Raw genomic sequence first — 22,203 nt, 5'->3', positions numbered from 1 at the left:
GTAGTAGGTATCCTTGTCTTCTTTCAGACCTTAGTGGGAATACCTCCAGGTTTTCTCCACTAAGAAAGATGCTGGCCTTACAGTTAACACAATTCTTATGTGTTAAGTAAATATCCATCTGTGTTAATAATCTATTGCTGCTCAATAGATTATCTCAAAATGTAGTTGCTTAAAATGTAGGGGTAGTTAAAAGAATAAACACTTATTCTCTTGTATTTTTTGAAGGTCCAGAATCTGGGCTTGGCTTAGCTGGATCCCTTTGCTTCAGTGTCTCTCTCAAGGCTCTAATCAAGATTGTTGCCCAGGGCTGCTGACTTACCCGAAAGCTCAACTGAGGAAAGATCCTCTATCTGTGTTCACTCATATGGTTGTTGGCAGGATTCTACCAATTCCTTGCAGGTTGTTAGACTGAGGGTGTCAGTTCCTTGCTGGCTGTTGGCCAGAGAACTCCCTTAGTTCATCGCCACTTAGCCTCTATCATGTAGCTCACAACATGGCAGCTGACTTCGATCAGAGTGAGCAAGCAGAAGAGCACAGGAGGCTACGTGAGAGAGGAGCCCTTGCCCCTTTCTAGTCTAATCATGGAAGTGACATCGCATCACTGTTGCTGTGACACTCAAGGGGAGGTCGGCATTCTCCTGCATGCCGAGGAGTGGGGACCACCGGGGACCATCCTAGGTGCTGCCTACCGCACTATTAATTCCTGTTTTCTCAAGAATTTTTGTATTAGTAATGGGTGTGACATTTTTTCAAAAGCTTTTTCAGACTTTTAAGTCTACTGGAAAAATCCTTGAAGCCTTCAGGCAAAAAAGGTGAACCAGTCATGAAGATGAAGACGATTGCAACATAAGACTCCAAACTGAATTATCTACACAATGGCAGTTGAATTCTGGATTGACAGTTTTTATTTTTTTGAGCTTCTTGAAAGTATTTGACTATCTTCAGATCTCCATAGATTCTCATAAGAAGTCAGTGGAATTTTTATCATTCTCCATGTGTGTGTAATATATCATTTTTCTCTGACTTCTTTGAAGAATTTCTTTTGATCTTGGCTTTTAGCAATTTAACTGTGATGTGCCTTGGTATAATATTCTTTGTATTTATCTGGGAGTTTGCTGAGCTACTTGAATCAGTGAATTTATGTCTTTTCCCAAATTTGGGACATTTTCAACCATTATTTCCTCAAATACTTTTTATGCACCTTTTCCTCTCTGTCTTTATTGGACTCAGTTTACATATATCTTGTTGATATTGTCGTACATACTGCTGAGGGACTTCATGTTTCCTCCTTTTTTTCTCTGCACTTAGATTGAATCATTATATTGATCTGTCTCCAAGATCTTGAATTGGTAGAATTAATATAGTTAAAATAGCCATACCACACAAGCAATCTACAGATTTAATGTGATACCTATCACATTACCCATAACATTTTTCACAGAACTAGAACAAATAATCCTAAAATTTATATGGAACTACAAAAGACTCAGGCTTACCAAAGCAGTCCTAAGGAAAACGGAACAAAGCTGGAGGTATAACCCTTTTAGACTTTAGATAGTATTTCAGAGCTACAGTAATCAAAACATTTCAGTCTAGAATATTCTTTCTTTCATCCTTTTTTAGTTTCTGTTTCTCTGCTAAGATTTCCTTATCTTTTAATTAAGACATATTTTACTTTAGATCACTATGCATAATTATAACAACTACTTTTAGAGAGTTGTCTGCTACTTCCCAGCATCAGGGTTGTCTTGGGGTTGCTATACATTGTTTATTGTCATTGACATTTTCCTGAGTGTTCATATGTTAAGTACTTTTAGATTATATTCTGACAATTGAGGATATATGTGTTAGAGACTAACTTCTGTTAATTTCTTTGAAGAGTGTTGATGTTTTGTTTCAGTGGTTTCCCTGGTTGACTCAAAACAGTAAAGTGCCTTTTGGAAGGCAACTGAAATCTCAGTCCAGTTCTTTTATCTTTAGTTATAGTTTTTTCCAATACAAATGGTTTTGGAATAAGCCACCGATTCAGGCAAAGTTTATACATAGGATTTGGGGTTTCCCCTCCCTGTTTGTTTGTTTGTTTTCTGGTATTCTCTGTTTGTCAGGGACCATTGTTGCCCTGAACTCTGTCCTCATTTTGGCTAGCAAGACTGCAGTTTTCTTTTGGAATTTTAGCCACTTTTTGTGGTAACTGTTTGTCCCTTTCCTTAGACTAACTGCTATTAAGAAAAAAAAAAAAGATGAAACTCAGACTTACCCAGTGTCATTCTTCACTTTTTGCCTCTCTTCCGGAGCTGGCTTTTTGTTCACTGTTGCAGTGCCTGAGGGTCATTTTGTCTGTGTGTGCTCTTCAGCGTTTTAGTTGTCAGAGCATCAGTCTAGTAGAAGTTCATTCTGCTGTACTGGAATTGAAACTCACATTCTTTTACTTGAATCTGTTTTTGCCTTTATAACTCAAGTGGGTTTCTTGAAGTCAGCATTAGTTGGTTCTTTGATTTTGACCCGTCTAGCAATCTGGCTCATTCCACTGGAATATTTAGACTATTTATGTTTAATATGATTACTGATAGGATTGAGTTTAAGTTCACCATCTTAACAATTGTTTTTTCTATTTGTCCCGATTGTTCTCTATTATTTTTCCCCTCTTTAGTGTTCTTCTTTTAAATTATTTCAGTGTTATTTTAAGATTATGTTTTATTACCATTATTGATGTATTAACTCTACTTCATTTCAATATTGAAAGGTTTATGTTTCTTTAACCTATTATAATCTACCTTCACATAACATACTACTTCACATTTAATATAAGAACTTTGGATCAATGCATCCAGTTCATCCCTCCTATCCTTTGTGCTGTTGTCCTATGTTTTACATGTGTGTGAGTGTTGTGAGAGAGAGATATCTATGTATGTGTAAACCATATATATCAGTCAAGGTCCAGTTAGAAACTATACCACTAATTTAAGCAGGGAAAATTAAAGAATTGTTAACTAGTAAAATGTTATTAACTACTAAAAGAGGTTAAAAAGGACTCCGTGGTACTCAGAATTAGTGAGTACAAAAAAGTAGATCTGTACCTAGAGAACTGGACAGTGAAGGAACTAAAGACTTAGGAGAGTTGCAAACCCTAGGCCAAGGTTAGACCTCTTCGAAGAAGATAGGACCACCACAAAGCGGATAGCATTCACGTGGTGAAGATCCTTGCCTTCTGATTTAGGCCAGAGCAGATCTGTAACATCATCTAACTGTTGCAGGAGTAGTATTCATAATCCAGAGCTGGCATATTAAAAGCCTGACAGTGAGGAGGCAGCTGCCTGAGACCATGGCAGAGCTAGTACAGCGGTGGCCGCGCAGTGGGAAGATGGTTCCGTGAGGCCAGTTGAAGTCACTTATAGAAGCGCATTGTTGGGTGAGGAGCGTGGCCTGAGGATAACAGCCAGAGATGCTGCAAAACTGAGTTCAGCTTGGGGCGTTCGTGGTTTGAGATGTGGCTTAAAGTGGTCCAGGAGGGCTGCTGGGGCTTGGCTCTGTGCGGAATAAAAAATGGAAAGAGGACCGGACCCAGAGAGGTGCCTTCCTGCTATTCTCACCTTTCAGAGTCACTCTAACACCTTCTTTTGATAACATTAGTCCTAACATTAGATCAGTTAGCAAAGGAGAAATTTTGACAGGGTCCAGCTCCAATATGTCATAACAGGTAGATTTGTAGCTGAGAGATAAAATTGGTATCTGGTGAAATACACTGTTATATAAATTTTGCATTTAAATTCTTAAAGAAACTTAAAAATGAGAAAATGTCTTTTTATATTAGTTTCTATATTCTATCAGATTTGATTTACTTGGAAAAAAAAGTCTTCATTTGTCCCTTTTTAAAAAAAAAAAAAATTGAGCTTTTTGCTTTGAGATAATGGTGGTATCACACATAAGAAGTAATTCATAAACATCCTTGTGTACTCTTTTAGGTTCTAGCAGTATTCATGTTTTACGTAACTATAGTATAAGATCACCACCAGGAAATTGACAATACTACAATCTACTAATATTATTCTGTTTTCCTAATTTTTTACCCTTTTATAATCACATTCCCCATGTCCCCAAACCCTGGCAACTGCTACTCTGTTCTCCATCTCTATAACCTGGTCAGTTGAATTTTTTATGTTTTATAAATCATACAGTATGCAGCCTTTCAGGGCTAGCTTTTTTTTCAGCATAATTCCCCTGAGACCTATTTAAGTAGTTGCATGTAGCAGTAGTTCCTTTATGTTGCTGAGTTATGTTTCACAGTATGGATGTAATAGAGTTTGTCCATTCACCTACTGAAGGACATATTAGTTTCATTTTTAGCTATTATGCCTAAAGCTCCTACAAACATTCATGTACATGTTTTTTGGCATATGAGTAAGTTTTCATTTCTCTGAGATAAATGCTTAAGCGTTTAATTGCTGAATCATATGAAAATTCTTTGTTTCATTTTTTAAATTGAATTATGATTTACATAAAAATTTAATCATACACTTTAAAAGTGTATGGTTCATTGGTTTTGGTATCTACACAAGATTGAACAACCGTTATCACTGTCTAATCCAGAACACTTTGATCACCCTAAATGATGATTAATAATCATTCCCCTCTCCTAATTCCTTGTAACTCCCTAGTGATCAATAATCTGCTTTCTGTTTCTATGGATATTCCTATTCTGGCCATTTTACATAAGTGGAATCATGCAACATGTGACTATTTACGTCTGGCTGTTTAAGCATGTGTCGTCTACGTCATGGCATATTTCAGAATCCATTCTTTTTATGGCTGAATAATATTCCATCGAATGAATAGACATCATTTTGTTTATCCATTTTTTAGTCAGTAGACGTTTGACTTATCTCCACATTTTGGCTATGGTGAATAATGCAGTTGTAAACATTTATGTAGAAGTTTGGTTATGAACATTTATTTTTAGTTCTCTGGGGTTTTTACCTAGGAGTGGAATGCAGTGATAACTCTATGTTTAACGTTTGAGGAACTGCCAAACTGTTTTCCAAAGAGACTGTACTGTTTTGTAGTTCTACCAACAATATGTGAGGATTCTCCACATTGTCATCAACACTTGTTATTTTCTGTACTTTTGATTATAGTCTCCCTAGGATGTGTAAATTGATTTCTTACAGTTTTCATTTGTATTGTTTCTAATGGCTAATCATGTCTTTTCATGTGCTTATTGGTCATGTATGTGTTTTCTTTGGGGAAATATTTATTCAAACCTGTTGTCCATTTAAAAATGATAATAGTTGTCTTTTTGTTGTTCAGTTCTAAGAGTGTTTTATATGTTTGAGATACTAGACCCTTATCATATATATGATTTGCAAATATTTTCTCCTGTTCTGTGTGATTTATCTTTTACTTTTTTTGATAAATTGTTTGTGTTTTGTTATGTCTGAAAGATTTTGTAATCCAGTGTCATGAAGATTTACCTCCATTTTCTTATTTAAATCGTATAGTTTTAGCTTTTACATTTAAGTCTTGATACATTTTGAGTTAATTTTTGCATATTATGTGATGTAGAGATGTAAAGCTCTATTTTTGTGTGGGATATCTAGTTATCTTACCACCATTTATTGAGACTGCTTGTTCTTTTCCCGGGGCACATAGGCCCATAGGCATATTTCTTGATTCTCAATTCTGTTCTGTTGATCTGTATGTCTTATCTTTTTGCCAGTACCACAGAGACTTGATTACTCTAGCTTTGTAATAGGTTTAGAAATTGAGAAGTATGGATCCTCCAACATTATTCTTGTTTTTCAAAATGATTTTAGCTATTCTAAATCCCTTGCATTTCCATGTGAATATTAAGATCTGCTTCTCAATTTATAAAAGAAAAAAAAGCCAGCTGTTATTGTTGATAATGATTGCATTGACTCTTTAGATCATTTGTGGATTATTGCCATCCTAACAATATTATGTCTTCTAATCCATGAATGTGGGATATCTTTCTGTTTATTTAGGTCTTCAGTTTCTTTCAACAATTTTATAGTTTGAACATTGAACACTTTTTAGTGTAAAAATACTGAATTTCTTCTGTTAAATTTATTCTTTTTGATGTTTTTGTATATAGAATTATATTCTTAATTTCCCTTTAGAATTGTTTAGTACCTAGTATAGGAAAATTCTTGTCTGGGAAATCCCATAAACAGAGGAGCTTGGCAGGCTTTAGTCCATGCGGATGCAAAGGTCAGACATGACTTAGCAACTAAAACAACAACAACAGTATAAAAACACAGTTGATTTTTATATGTTGATATTATATCCTTCAACTTTGCCAGACTCATTTATTAGCTCTTTCTTGTTTTTGTTGAATTCCTTCCAGTTTTCTGTAAACAAGATCAAGACATCTACCAATAAAGAGTTGTGTTTCTTCCTTTCTGATCTATGTACCTTTTATTTCTTTTTCTTGCTTAGTTGCCCTGGCTAGAATATAGAATGTTGAATAGAAGTGATAAGACTGGGCATCTTTGTGTTGATCTTAGGGGGAAAGTTTTTAGTCTTTTGCCATTAAGTGTGTTAGCTTTGGATTTTTCATAGGTCCCCATATTGTAACTGAGGAAATTCTCTTCTATACTTTATTTTCTGTTTTTAGTAGAAAAGATATTTGGTTTTATCAGATAATCTTTCCTTCTTTCATCTATTGAGATGATCATATGTTTTTATTAATGTTTGTGTGTTGAACCTGCTGTGCGTTACTGGGGATAATTTTCATTTGCTCACGGAGTATAATCCTTTTTATATGTTGCTGGATTTGCCTTGCTAGTATTTTGTTGAAGATTTTTGCATCTGTATTCATAAGAGATAATGGTCTGTAGTCTTCTTTTCTGGTTATGCCTTTGTCTGGATTTGGTATCACAATTGTTTTGGCCCTTATAGAAGGAGTTCCCCTACTCTCTGTTCTTTTTTTTTTTTCCCCTTTCCTTTTTATTATTATTTTTTTAAGTATCCGGTCAGTTACTTTAGTGGTCAGCTAATGATTAAGCAGAGATTTCTTTAACAACCTGAATCTGCTAAGTCTCCCAGTCTTTGCTGAGGTCTCTGTGTATGTATTGTGGCATACCTTCCCCTCTCAGTCAGGTAGACAGTTGACAGCTTTGCTTTAGACTTCACTTCTTATGTGTGCTGTGTGTGCTAAATCACTTTAGTGGTGTCTGACTCTTTGCAACCCTGTGGGCTGTAGCTTGCCAGACTCCTCTGTCCATGAGATTCTCCAGGCAAGAATATTGGAGTGGGTAGCCATTCCCTACTCCAGGGGATCTTCCCAACCTAGGGATCAAACCCAGGTCTTCAGCATTGCAGGCAGATTCTTTACCATCTGAGCCACCAGGGAAGCCCTTCTTCATTTCTTACGAAGAGCTTCAATTTCAGTAGAGTTGAGAGCTTAGGGTTTCTCAGATCTTTTCCTGAGCATATGTGCAACTCTGGGCATGCATGTGACCTTGTATATTTCTAGAAATACGCCAGTTTTTCAAAGTTCCTCTGTAAATCTCCTTCCCCATTTTTTTTGTTTAAGGTTTTTGGTTGTCTGTTGTTTGCTCCAGCTGTTATCTACTGTCTTAGGCAGCAGTGAAGTTAAAACAGTTGCCTGTAATTTATCACAACTGGGGAGAGTGTTTTTGTACTGGGCAAGCTTGTAGTCAGATCAAGTTAAAAACAGACTTGCAAGTGGGGTCTTTGAGGGAACCATGAGACAGTCAAATGACGGTTCTCTGGGAGTGAACTGCAGCTTGGGTCTGTCCCTCCCGGTGCTGGCCAGGCCACTGCAGGTAAAGGGGAAAGTGACCGCAGTGTTTCCAGGCCCTGCAGTGCTGGAGAGCTGGGGGTAGGGCCAGGGCAAGGCAAAATGCCCCAAGGTCACAGCCTCGTCTTCTCCTTGCCGCTTTCGCTTTCCTTAAACAAACTCTCCCTTTGTTACTGCAAGTCTTTGAGTTTAATTTCCAAAGTTTTGTACATGTAGCTTATGAATAATTTTTGGCAGTATTCTTGTTAATTTTATGAAAAGAGAAGTTTTGGAGGTCCTTACTCTGCCACTTTTCATCTGAATTTGTAATTTCATTAAAAACTTCCAAATAATTTTCCAGGTTGTTCTGTACCATTTTACATTCTCCCCTAGTAGTGTGTGATTGTTCCAGTTTCTCCACATCTTACCAGTGTTATTTTGATGTCATTATTTAACATGTTTTTTCATTTTGATAGATGTGTGGTTTTATCTAATTGTGATTTTAATTTATATTTCTCTAATGCCTAACAACATTTGACATCTTTTAAAATACTTGTCATCTTTATCTTTTCTTCAGTGAAATGTCTGTTCTTGGCTATTGTACATTTTCTATTTGAGTCCTTTTTTTAGTTGTAAGAATTTTAAGAATTCTTTATATATTCTGGAAACCAGTCCTTGGTTGGTTATGCTGTTTACAAATATTTTCTCCCATTGTATACTTTCTATTTTCATGTTCTTTCGCAGAGCAAAAGTTTTACTTTTTGATGAGGTCCACATGAAAATTTTTGCTTTTATGTATCATGTTTTTAGTATCAAGTATAAGAATGTTTTCTAATCCTAGGCTCTAAAGACTTTCTTCTGCTTTTTTTCCTCTAAAAGCTGTACAGTTTTTTACTTTACATTCGTCTTCATAATTCTGAAATATATATATATGTATATATATATATATATATTGCCTTCTGGAATTAGAGTTCTTCAGTTCATTTCAGTCACTCAGTCGTGTCCGACTCTTTGTGACCCCTTGGACTGCAGCACGCCAGGCTTCCTTGTCCATCACCAACTCCTGGAGCTTGCTCAAACTCATGTCCATCAAGTTGGTGATGCCATCCAACCATCTCATCCTCTGTCATCCCCATATTCTCCTGTCTTTAGTCTTTCCCAGCTTCGGGTCTTTCCCAAGGAGTCAGTCCTTCGCATCGGGTGGCCAAAGTATTGGAGTTTCAGCTTCAGCATCAGTCCTTCCAATGAATATTCAGGACTGATCTCCTTTAGGATGGACTGGTTGGATCTCCTTGCAGTCCAAGGGACTCACTCTCAAGAGTCTTCTCCAACACTACAGTTAAAAAGCATCAATTCTTTGGCACTCAGCTTTCTTTATAGTCCAACTCTTACAGCCATACACGACTACTGGAAAAACCAAAGCTTTGACTAGAGAGACCTTTGTCAGCAAAGTAATGTCTCTGCTTTTTAAGTTGTATAGTGTTTTACTCTGCTAAAAGTTGTTTAGTTTCTTACTTTACATTCTGCTTCATAATTCTGAAATATGTATATATATGTATACATATACACATATATATATATAGTCTTCTGGAATTAGAGTTCTTGGTTGTCGGTTACTTCTTTCCTTTCAACATTTTCTTGGTGTTCTTTGTCTTCTGGCTTGCATACTTTCTGAAGAGACGTTCCTATATTTCTTCCACAGTATGTAGAGTTCTTTTCTCCTTGGGCTACTTTGAAGAATTTCTGTTTCTTACATTGGTTTTCAGGAATTTGTTATGATTCGCTTGACGTATGATTGTCCTTGACATTCACTGAGCATCTTGGGTTTTTGTCTTTGTTGTTGTCGTTGTTTAGTCGCTAAGCTGTGTCCGATGCTTCGTGACCCCATGGACTAAAGCACACCAGGCTTCTCTGTCTTCCATTATCTCTCAGAGTTTGCTCAGATTCATGTCCATTGAGTCGATGATGCCATCTAAACATCTTATCCTCTGCTGCTCCTGTTTCCTTTTGCCTTCAGTCTTTCTCAGAATCTTTTCCAGTGAGTCAGCTCTTCACATAAAGTGACCAAAATATTGGAGTTTAAACTTCAGCATCAGTCCTTCCAATGAATACCCAGAGTTGATTTCCATTAGGATTGACTGGCAGTCCAAGGGACTCTCAAGAGTCTTCTACAGCACCACGATTCAAAAGCATCAGTTCTTTGGCACTCAGCCTTCTTTATTGTCCAACTCTCATCCATACATGACTACTGGGAAAACCATACGTTTGACCATAGGGACCTTTGTCAGCAAACTGATGTCTCTGCTTTTTAATACACTGTCTAAATTTGTCAGAGGTTTCCTTCTGAGGAGCAAGATTCTGTTAATATCCTGGTTGCAGTTACCGTCCGCAGTGATTTTGGAGCCCAAGAAAAGAAAATCTGTCACTGCTTCTACTTTTTCCCCTTCTGTTTGCCATGAAATGATAGGACTGCATGCCCATCTTAGTTTCTTAATATTGATTTTCAAGCCAGCTTTTTCACTCTCCCTTTGCATACCTATCAAGAGGCTCTTTAGTTCCTCTTCACTTTCTGCCACTAGAAGAGTATCATCTGCATATCTGAGGTTGTTGCTGTTTCTCCTGGGAGTCGTGATTCCGGCTTGTGATTCATGCAGCCTGGCATTTTGCATGGTGTACTCTGTGTCTGTGCATGCTCAGTCGGTCAGTCATGTCCGACACCTTGTGACCCCATGGACTGTAGCCCGCCAGGCTCCTCTGTCCGTGGAATTTTCCAGGCAAGAAAACTGGAGCAGAATGCCATTTCCTTCTCTAGGAGATCTTCCCAATCTAGAGATCAAACCCACGTCTCTGGCTTTTCCTGCGTTAGCAGGAGGAGTCTTTACCACTGCACCACCTGGGAAGCCCCAGGATATACTCTGCATATAAGTTAAATATGCAAGGTGACAATATACAGCTTGTCTTACTCTTTTCCCAAATTTGAACCAGTCAGTTGTTCCATTCAGAACATGACCCGTCTGTCTTGCGTGGCCCTGCGTGGCATGGCTTATAGCTCCATTGAATCATGCAAGCCTCTTCACCACGACAAGGCCGTAATCCCTGAAAGGTTGTGTCTTTATAGCTTGCATCAAATTTGAAATTTTTAAACATTATTTCTTTAGATATTTATTTGTATGCCCTTATCTCTGGTCCCTACTTTTGGGACTCTTACCTGTTGTTAGTTTGATATTGTCCCATAATTACTGACACACAGTTACAGTTGTTTTCAGTCTTTATTTTTTTTAATGTGCTTCATTTAGGACAAATTATGTTTCTCTATTTTCAGAGTTAGTAATATTTTCTGCTTCAATATCTAATTTGCTGTTAATCCCACCTAGTGGAATTTTTATTTTTCATATTTGAATTCTAGAAGTGCTATTTGAGTCTTCTTTATATGTTAACATTTGTCTTACAATATTAATGTTTTTCTTTGAATACCTGAGTATGATTATTATTTATGTTTTAAAGTTTTTATTTGCTAATTGCTTTATCTGTGTCATACCAGATAAAGTCTATTTGTGGTAACTATTTTTTATCCTGGTTATTGGTCATATTTTCCTGATTCTTAGCACTTTTTCATTAGATGCTGGACCTTATAAATGTTAATTACTGAGTGTTACACTTTGTTGTCTTCCTTTTTGTGGTGCTTTATTCTGGCTTTAAAATTGTTTGCAATTTAGTATGATCCTTTCATGGTCTGTCTTTATGCTTTGTTAGGACAGATCTAGAGTAACCTCTACTGTAGGGATAGTTTAGCCCTATTACCCACAGAAGGCCTTTTGAGGATCTCATTTAAATGCACAAAATGATCAACAAGGATTTGGTACACTTGCTGCTCAGAACTTGAGTGCTTTCTAGCCCTGTATGAGTTCTGTGGACTGTTCAGCTGTAAGGTTTTCAGTTACGTTTTTGCCTGGAATGCATTTTAGAATTCAACTAAGAGTCAAAGGCTGCCTTGAAGTTTTGTTTTTTTGTTTTCTTTTATCAGTAGTACCTTCTCCAGAACTGTACTCCACAACTTCCAGCTGCTTCAGGATCCCTGAACTCTGCTATGTATCTTCGTAACTCCGTGAGACTTGGATTCTTTGTTTGGTATCCACGGTCCACAATTTGCCTCTAGGCAAATTTGCCACAATTTGTTGTGAACAACAAGTGAGTTGTTCACCTCACTTGTTTTTTCTCTCTCTAGCTGCCTCTTGTCAGTATCTGAAAATAATTATTTCATATAATACATTCAGTTTTTTTATTGCTTATAGCAATTGGGTAAATCTGGTCCCTATTATTTAATCATGACTGGAAATAAATGACTTGTTCCTTTAATTAAAAAAATTTTAATTTGGAACAGATTTGTATTTACAGAAAAGTTGTAAAGATACTAAGTACAGAGTTCTGGTATCTAGTTTCTCCTATTGTCAACATCTTAATACAGTTTTTGTGGAACTATTGTCAAAATTAAGAAACTGACATTGGCATATTACTATGAAGTAAATATCTATAATTTTATTTAAAAAAAAAAAACAGCCAACCATTTTCCAAAGTGGCTATATTGTCATGCATTCTCACAAAAATGAATGCATCATTTTGAGTAGAAGAAATAGCTTGATGAAAACCACTTAGGTGGAGACACCACCATTTTAACTAATTTGAAATGACAAAAGTAAAGAGAAGGGACTTAAAATTGCCAAGCCTTTGATTACAGGTAACTCATGATAATAATAACTATAACAATAACAGTGACGTTCACTGAATTTTCTTCTAAGGGCTTTACATTTATTGATTCATTTAATCCTTATAATATCCCAATGTTCTTGATGCTATTATCCTCTAGTTCCATAGATTAAGAAAGTGAAAAGGTCACAGATGTTCCCCTGCTCACATGGCTAATAAGGTACATGCTGTCTGGCTCCAGGACCTGCTCTCTGATCCATTCTGCCAAGGATGGTTCTTTATCAGTTACACATCGGAAAAACCTGAGATGGCCTTGGGCATCTATATTTTGAAGACCACTGGTGATTCTTATGTGTAGTCAGGATTGAGAACATTCTAAACTACTGCTTCTTCATTATAATGTAGATAACTTTAATGTTTAAAATATACTTATTTATTTTAATGATAATAGTGAATAATTTAGTTCTTGTTTTGACTGAGACATTTTAAAGTCCTTTTATATAGGTAGAATGTTCAAACTCTTGCCCAATTGCATTCATCTCATGTGCTAGCAAAGTAATGCTCAAAATTCTCCAAGCCAGGCTTCAACAGTATGTGAACCATGAAATTCCAGATGTTCAAGCTGAATTTACAAAAGGCAGAGGAACCAGAGATAAAATTGCCAACATCCATTGGCTCATCGAAAAAGCAAGAGAGTTCCAGAAAAACATCTACTTTATTGACTATGCCAAAGCCTTTGACTGTGTGGATCACAACAAACTGGAAAATTCTTAGAGATGGAAATACCAGACCACCTGACCTGCCTCCTGAGAAATCTGTATGCAAGTCAAGAAGCAACAGTTGAAACTGTACATGGAACAACAGACTGGTTGCAAATTGGGAAAGGAGTACGTCAAGGCTGTTAGATTGTCACCTTGCTCATTTAACTTATATGCAGAGTCAGTTCAGTTCAATTCAGTTGCTCAGTCCTGTCTGACTCTTTGCGACCCCATGAACTGCAGCACGCCAGGGCTCCCTGTCCATCATCAACTCCTGGAGTCCACCCAAACCCATGTCCATTGAGTTGGTGATGCCATCCAACCATCTCATCTTCTGTCGTCCCCTTCTCCTCCTGCCCTCAATCTTTCCCAGCATCAGGGTCTTTTCCAGTGAGTCAGCTCTGCGCATCGGGTGGCCACAGTATTGGAGTTTCAGCTTCAACATCAGTCCTTCCAGTGACACCCAGGACTGATCTCCTTTAGGATGGACTGGTTGGATCTCCTTGCAGTCCAAGGGACTCTTCAGGAGTCTTCTCCAATACCACATTTGAATAGCATCAATCTTTCTGCGCTCTGCAGAGTACATCATGTGAAATGCTGGGCTGGATGGAGCACAAGCTGGTGTCAAGATTGCCGGGAGAAATACCAATAACCTCAGATATGCAGATGACACCACCCTCATGGCAGAAAGCAAAGAAGGACTAAAGAGCCTCTTGATGAAAGTGAAAGAGAAGAGTGAAAAAGCTGGCTTAAAACTCAACATTCAGAAAACAAAGATCATGGCATCCTGTCCCATCACTTCATGGCAAATAGATTGGGAAACAGTGGAAACAGTAAGAGACTGTATTTTGGGGGCTCCAAAATCATTGCGAATTATGACTGCAGCCATGAAATTAAAAGACGCTTACTCCTTGGAAGAAAAGTTATGACCAACCTAGACAGCATATTAAAAAGCAGAGACATTACTTTACTAACAAAGGTCCATATAGTCAAAGCTGTGGTTTTTCCAGTAGTCATGTATGGATGTGAGAGCTGGACTATAAAGAAAGCCGAGTGCTGAAGAATTGATGCCTTTGAACTGTGGTGTTGGAGAAGACTCTTGAGAGTTCCTTGGACTGCAAGGAGATCCAATCAGTCCATCCTAAAGGAGATCAGTCCTGGGTGTTCATCAGAAGGACTGATGTTGAAGCTGAAACTCCAATACTTTGGCCACCTGATGCGAAGCACTGACTCTTTTGAAAAGGCCCTGATGCTGGGAAAGATTGAGGGCAGGAGAAGGCGACGACAGAGGATGAGATGGTTGGATGGCATCACTGACTCAATGGACATGAGTTTGGGTAAGCTCCGGGAGTTGGTGATGGACAGGGAAACCTGGCGTGCTGCAGTCCATGGGGTTGCACAGAGTCAGACACGACTGAGTGACTGAACTGAACTGAACAGATATAGGTAGGACTAGAACTGAAGCAAATATTTTGCGGATTACAGAAAAATCAGTTATCTCTCTGTTTGGTGTCTAGGCACTCTGCCTTTTTGTTGTAACACATGCAAATGTGTGTTTATATGTGTGTGTATACTTATAAGTTGTTTTCTGGCATATAGAATTTTTAGAGTAATCTGACTAAGTAGTTAGATATTGCTTCCTAAGAGTAATGTTTAAAGAATACTTACTTTAAAATATGGATACATTTTAAAAAATAAAATAGGGAATCATTTTGTGTGCCCAAAGCAAGGAATAAAATGAATCATAGAATGGTTTAAACTCGGTTAAATTGTGTTAGGCCCAGAAGATTAACACCCACACAAAATTGATTTAATCCAGCATATAGAAATCTTAAATTTATCAATTTTGTATCTTACTTATTTTGTGTAATAGACTTTTTAACATTTGATATTAGGCTATAAAATATAGAAGACTAAATTCTGTTTAAAATATGTGAAGATTGATTATGAAGTATAATAAGATAGTAGTTTTGAAAATAGTTTATCAAAATCTAGTTGTCTGGTCTCAAAATCAGTGATACAGTTTATTTTAAAAATTATTCCTGTGTGGTTTTCATTGGTCACTATTGTTTGGCTCTGAATAGTTGGCTGCTGACAACTGCATGATGTCTCCACCAGAGAGTGCTAGAGATACTTCAGTGGGGAATGCTATTGACTTAGGCTTGCCTGGACTTGTCATTGGGTTAGACCTTTTTTATTTTTAGGAAAGAATTTGATTTCTTGTTTACAAAATTCCACTTGCTGTGAAATAAATTCTGTATCTTGACAGTTGAGTATTTCTACAGATATTGTAAATGATAAATATTTAATCACTTCATTCTCGGTTCACCTAGCTGTCTTGAAATATCTTTGATTTGATTATTTTGTGACGTTATCCTTTAAAAATTAAAAGTTGTGTTTCCCTATACACAGTAGTTGTTGACTTTTCTTAACATTATTAGGTGTTTTGCTGAAAACCTTCAGTACTTAAAATGAACTAGAGAAACTAGTAATGTGTTTTATGAGCTTAAGAAATAATTGTTTATTGTGTATGCTTTTTAAAACAAACTGAATTAGCAAATAGTTTTAATATTTGCAATTCTTGCATACAGTATTATTCTCAAAGTATTATTAATTATTTTGTGCTATGCATTTAGAATAGTGTATGAGAGAAAGTCTGGTCCTTTTATTATATTCAATAAATTTCTAAGTGAGCATTTTACAGGGTGATTATCTAGCAGAAGTACTAAGCGATAATAACTTTTTTCCCTTCTTTTTTCTAGGTATCTTCACTCAAATAACATAGTTGTGGTTCCGGAAGGTAAATACACTTTCAGTTTTTACTAATAGTTAGGAGATGCTAGAGTTAAATCTGTGCTTTATAATCGTAGAACAGATTGTCTCTTTAAACCTATTTTGGTTGGAGTATTAGGGAATGTTAATTATAAAACATCATGATTAGTTTCAAAGCTTTTTTCCCCCTAATTAGTAAGTCTAGTTAACAGTTGCAGTTAAATTTAATAAGTATAAAATATTTATAATGGTTAAGTAAATTATTATCAGATAAATTGACATTGGGTAAATAATAAAATAACTTCTAGTTTATTGAGTTAAAGTCTATTTAGTTCTAGTCTATTTAGTTGAGTTAAGCATTTTGGTTAGATAAAAAAGACTATATATCATTTCATGAATTATTTATTCAAGTAGTTTTTTACATTGTTTTAACATTTTTATTTGTAATCTTTTTAAAGTTAACATTATATTGAGGTGGAAGTGTTACTTCATAGAATGTTGTTTGATACTATACTGCCATAAAAATGTTTTAAAAAATTAATTTGATACATGCTTTTACTATTATGTCAGCACCAGAGACAGGGATATTAAGTATTAAAATATTTAAACTTGGATAATATTTAATTGCATTAAAAGTTGGTCTTAACACTTGAGTCAAATTAATTTTGCTTTTACCCTTCTTTTCTCTTCAAAGCCATTGGGTCCCTTGTAAAACTACAATGTTTGGATCTTAGTGACAATGCCTTAGAAATCGTTTGCCCAGAAATTGGTCGTGTGAGAGCTTTACGTCATCTTCGATTAGCTAATAACCAGCTGCAATTCCTACCTCCAGGTAATCACGGTCTGTAGCACAGAAGCTTCTTGTCTGTTCCGAGGCTATTTTTATTAATATTTCTCACTGTGTGTCTAGGCAGTGGGCTTTGGGTATATCTGTGAGTTTCTGATTGTCCGCTTGTTAGAGGAGGATGGTAAGGAATGTGGATGGACTATGACTAAAAGTCTTTTCCCTGATGCAGACATAAGAAGACGACATTTATGTTTTTGAGCTGCAGTTACTACAGTTGTGCATTGCAGTCAGTGCCCCTTCAAATCACTGCCCTGGTGAATTATTTGTACCAAAAGCTACTTTAGTTTTGAATTTCACATGAGGGAATTTATATGAACGTTGCATTTTAGTGTCTGAAAAGCAGATACATGCAGTGTTTTCTCTAGTGAGGTAAATAATGTGCATTAACTTTGATTTGATGTGAATCATACTAGAATTTAGTAGCAGAATTTAAGTTTGACTTCTTGAACTAATTGTCACTTCTGCCTACTGATCATTCTATTAGATTATGATGTACATATAAACAGTACCAAAATCCTGCCTTCTCCTGAGCTACTGTTAAGTCCTTTGACTATCTTACAGGGGATATTCAGAGACCTTTCTTTATGAACCCTCACACTTAGAGATTCCTCTGTCTTATGTCATTTCCCATATTTTTAAAGCAGTGAAGTATGATTTAAGAAAATAGCTTGTGCTTCAGGTATTACATGAAAGTACTCTGCATTCAAAAATAAGCAGAAAAAAAAATGCAGACACCACTCACACTGACTGGGAGTATTTGTACCTAGTAACTCTTGGTATTCCTGAGTCTTTTAGCATATCCAAGTGAAATATATGACTCAACCAAAATTACAAATTACTGCCTGCCTTAGAACTTCAGGGATATATGAAGCTGTTAAAAATTACTCATGTTAAATCCATGAATAAATTTATAATTTAAAGAATACTTTTGCCAAAGTTTTTCAAGTACAGAAATTTCTAATTGAAACAGTAGTTGATTAATTTTTAGACTTTATGTGCCGACTTTAATATATGCATTCAATATTGTATACAAAAATGGTATTAATATAGCAGTGAACTCTGCTTAAAAAATATTTTTTAACCTCATTTAAAGTGTCTTACTTTTTATAACTCTGCTTAGTACAAAAATTTTTAATATGGTGTAGGAGTATGATCTTTGCTTTAAATTTTGTTGTATGTAATCAGACTCAATGGTGCTTCATCATGAAGCTTGATTTCATCAAGTTTATGTATTCACATACTCAGGAAATTAGATTCTCTTTCAGAGATTGTATAGAAAATGTATCAGCAAAGATATACTTTAGATTTTCAGAATATTTTTATATATCAGCTTATATAAGATATAGAGTCAAAATGCATGGATATAACACTGAATATTTTAGATTTGATTGTATTTTCAAATATGAAATTCATAAAAGATATGTTATAGAATCAAAATGCATGGCTATAATACTGTGTTCATAAGCGCCTTTTTCTATACGTTTAAAGAATGTAGGAGTAACACAACTCTATTGAAACATTGTTCTTTGTGTTCTATTCTTCTGTTTTTTCCTGTAATGTAGAACATTTTGTGGTAAAATGTAGCCATTTCCTTTCATTATATACTCAGAGGTTAAGGGTATACTAATAATGTCATTGACTGCTTCCTAATAACAAGCGGAGGGTATAGATTTCCTGGCTCCCTTCATGTAATTTAAAATTTATATCTCACCTGTTTCATAATAGATTTGAAGCATTTACTTCTGATTTTATCTCCCTAGCTTATTTCTGTTGCTTGTGTTGGTTTGTGCTTGTTTTGAGTAAAATGACATACAGTAGTATCTATGTATTTTGAGGAGAAACTTTTGATTAAGCTATGTATATAGTTTTTGTTTTTTTTCTGGGCCATCATAAATACAATGCTCTAGATCTTACTAATTTTTGAGGTAATTTCCGTGTTATGATTTGAATGGGAGAGGGGCTTGGTACACATCTACCAAGTATACCCAATCATTAGGGACATACTATGGAAAAGGATTTCAACTGTAGTAAAACATGTGAGGAATTGCCATATGGTGTCCATTTAATGACGGTAGCCTCCAGTTGGCATCTGTTAGCCTCTTCTGTGAGTACCTATTCCGTGCTGTTGCTATAGTCTTACATGTTATATGTATGTGAAAGACTTAATACTTTATTATGTGTGTTGTATTTGTAGCTGAAAAACCTTTGGATGTGATTTCATATTCAGTATTTAAAATTTAAAAATTTGAGAGCAGTATTTGAAACATTGACAATATCTAAATGGCTAATAGTTTTAAAATTAGGATCTAAGAATGGATTACAGGGGCTTCGTGAATGCCCTCAAATTGTATGGACAGTTTGGTGTTTGTGAGTGTGTACATATTGCTTTAAAGAAGGTCCAGTGTGTTTATGAATTTCTCAAACAGGCCATGACTCATATAATTGGTTCTCTTGGATTGTTTGTCAGTACTCATTCTTTGGGAATGTCCCTTTCCCCCTGCTATTGGATTCCAGAGTACTGCCATTTTTCTGCCTTGTACGTTTGGTTTCTCTCCACAGTTCATTGATCCTGGTGTAGGTAATCCAAGCAAGACCAGTTCTCTTCCTGGGCATTTTGAAAGAGACTGTAGGGGAGAAGCAAAGAGAACAAGAGAGAACAGAGGAGGGTGAAAAAGGAAATCAGGCACTCTTTTCTCTCTGGGCTTCTACACAATGCTATGTAATCTTGTGGAATCTGGTAGTAGCCATGTGGGCAGGAAAACAAAGAGAAAATGATGAAATAGATACCTTGAAAGAATAAGTTTTTTCTAATTTCCCAATCACTGATTCTGTTCTTAAGCCCCATGAAGTGAAGTGTTAGTTGCTCAGTTGAGTCCAACTCTTTGTGATCCCATGGTCTGTTCATGGAGTTCTCCAGGCAAGAACACCGAAGTGGGTTGCCATTCCCTTCTCCAGGAGATCTTCTGGACCCAGGGATCAAAGCCGGGTTTCCTGCGTTGCTGGCAGATTCTTTACCATCTGAACTGCCAGGGAAGCCCCGTTTAGGCCCATAAACTGTGCTTGAGCTAGCTCTAATTGGCTTCTGTGAATTGCCACCCAAAGAGCTCCATATAAAATAGGTGCCCCAAAGGCTTGATTTTTATTTTGCATAAGTAAAAATTGTATATCTTTAAAACGGACAGTGTTATATTTTGACATAAGTATATATTGTGAAATAATTACTATAGTCAAACTAATTAACGTATTTGTCACCTCTCAATGACTTCCCTGGTGGCTCAGACAGTGAAAAGCATCTGCCTACAATGCAGGAGACCTGGGTTTGATCCCTGGGTTGGGAAGATCCCCTGGAGAAGGAAATGGCAGCTCACTCCAGTATTATTGCCTGGAAAATCCCATGGACAGAGGAGCCTGGCAGGCTACAGTCCATGGGGTCGCAAAGAGTTGGGACACAACTAAGAGACTTCACTTTTTTCACTTTCACTTCACCTCTCAATTACCATTTGTGTGTGTGGTTCAAACACTTGAGATTACTCTCTTAGCAAACTCAAATACATAATACATTATTATTCAGTTGCCTTTTAAAAAACCTTTTTTTTTATGGTAAATTTTAAGCAGAATAGAATAATATGCCCTTATATATCCAATACCTAACTTTAACAATTTATCATGGATTTATCCTCTCTTATATTTTTCTTTTGTTCTTCATATTTTTATCCTCACTTTAATCTTAAAGTTTTTTAAAAATTAAAATAAAATTGACATACAGTGAATTGCTCAAGTTTATAGCCCTGAGTTTTGACAAATGTATGTACTCATGTAAGCAGCATCTTATTTGAGATACAGAACATTTCCATTACTCTAGAGGGTTCTCTTACACCATTTCTAGTCAATGTTTGCTATAGGCAAACTCTATTCTGATTTCTCTTACTATAGATTAATTTCATCTCTTGTTGAAAATAAAATAAATGGGGACATGGAATTCTCTGTTTGACTGTCACCCAAAATAAAGGTTTCCGGATGCATCCATGCTGTTGTATGTGTCAGTAGTTCATTATCTTTTTTTTTGCAGAGTAGAATACCATTGTATAAACTGCACTTTATAACGTATTTTCCTCTTAATGGACATGTCAGTTTTTTTCTCATTTTGGGCTATTATCAATAAAACTAATATGCATGCATGCATGCTAAGTTGCTTCAATCGTGTCCAAATCTGACCCTTTGCAACCCTGTGGACCATAAGTAGCCAGGCTCCTCTGTCCACGGGATTCTCCAGGCAGGAAGACTGGAGTGGGTTGCCATGCCCTCCTCCGGGGCATCTTCCCGACCCAGGGATCAAACCCACATCTCTTACATCTCCTGCATTGGCAGGTGGCTTCTTTACCACTAACACCACCTGAATCCCTATAGACATTCTTGTATAAGACTTTTTATGGATTTACATTTTCATTTCTCTTGGGTAAATATCTTTTAGGAGAAATGTGATACATAATATAGGTATATGTTTAACTTTAAGAAATTGCCCAGCAGGTTTTCTTTTTCATTAAAAAAAATTATTTATTTTAATTGGAGGCTAATTACTTTACAATATTGTGGTGGTTTTTGCCATACATTGACATGAATCAGCCACGGGTGTCCATGTGTCCCTACATCCTGAGCCTCCCTCCCCATCCCATCCCTCAAGGTTGTCCCAGCACACCGGCTTTGAGTGCCCTGCTTCATGCGTCAAACTTGAACTGGTCATCTATTTCACATGTAGTAATATACATGATTCAGTGCTTTTTTCTCAAACCATCCCACACTCGCCTTCTCCCACAGAGTCCAAAAGTTTGTTCTTTACATCTGGGTCTCTTTTGCTCTCTCTCACATAAGGTTGTTGTTACCATCTTCCTAAATTCCATAAATATGCGTTAGTGTACTGTATTGGTGTTTTTCTTTCTGGCTTACTTTGTATAATAGGCTCCAGTTTCATCCACCTCATTAGAACTGATTCAAGTGTGTTCTTTTAAATAGCTGTGTAGTATTCCATTGTGTATATGTACCACAGCTTTCTTATCCATTCATCTGCTGATGGACATCTAGGTTGCTTCCATGTCCTGGCTATTATAAACAGTGCTGCGATGAACACTGGGGTACACGTGTCTCTTTCAATTCTGGTTTCCTCAGTGTGTATGCCCAGCAGTGGGATTGCTGGGTCATATGGCAGTTCTATTTCCAGTTTTTTAAGGAATCTCCACCCTGTACTCCATAGTGGCTGTACTAGTTTGCATTCCCACCAACAGTGTAAGAGGGTTCCCTTTTCTCCACACCCTCTCCAGCATTTATTGGTTGCAGACTTTTTGATGGCAGCCATTCTGACCAGTGTG

At 36.5% G+C, this 22,203-nt stretch overlaps 1 protein-coding gene across 1 annotated transcript in view; it reads left to right on the top strand.

The window, feature by feature from the left end:
* Positions 1 to 19,510, top strand: part of LOC120860629 (leucine-rich repeat-containing protein 28-like) — an 87,664-nt gene extending 68,154 nt beyond the window's left edge. Inside the window, exons 4-6 of the mRNA XM_040236415.1 lie at positions 15,984 to 16,021; positions 16,688 to 16,825; positions 19,308 to 19,510. Coding sequence (XP_040092349.1) covers positions 15,984 to 16,021; positions 16,688 to 16,825; positions 19,308 to 19,510 — 379 coding nt within the window. The remainder of the gene's footprint in view (positions 1 to 15,983; positions 16,022 to 16,687; positions 16,826 to 19,307) is intronic.
* The last annotated feature ends 2,693 nt before the right edge of the window (positions 19,511 to 22,203 follow it).

Source organism: Oryx dammah, unplaced genomic scaffold, assembly GCF_014754425.2.
Source record: "Oryx dammah isolate SB20612 unplaced genomic scaffold, SCBI_Odam_1.1 HiC_scaffold_11150, whole genome shotgun sequence".
NCBI lineage: Eukaryota > Metazoa > Chordata > Mammalia > Artiodactyla > Bovidae > Oryx > Oryx dammah.
The sequence above is the reverse complement of the archived record's forward strand: the minus strand, read 5'-3'. Positions and strand labels throughout refer to the sequence as shown.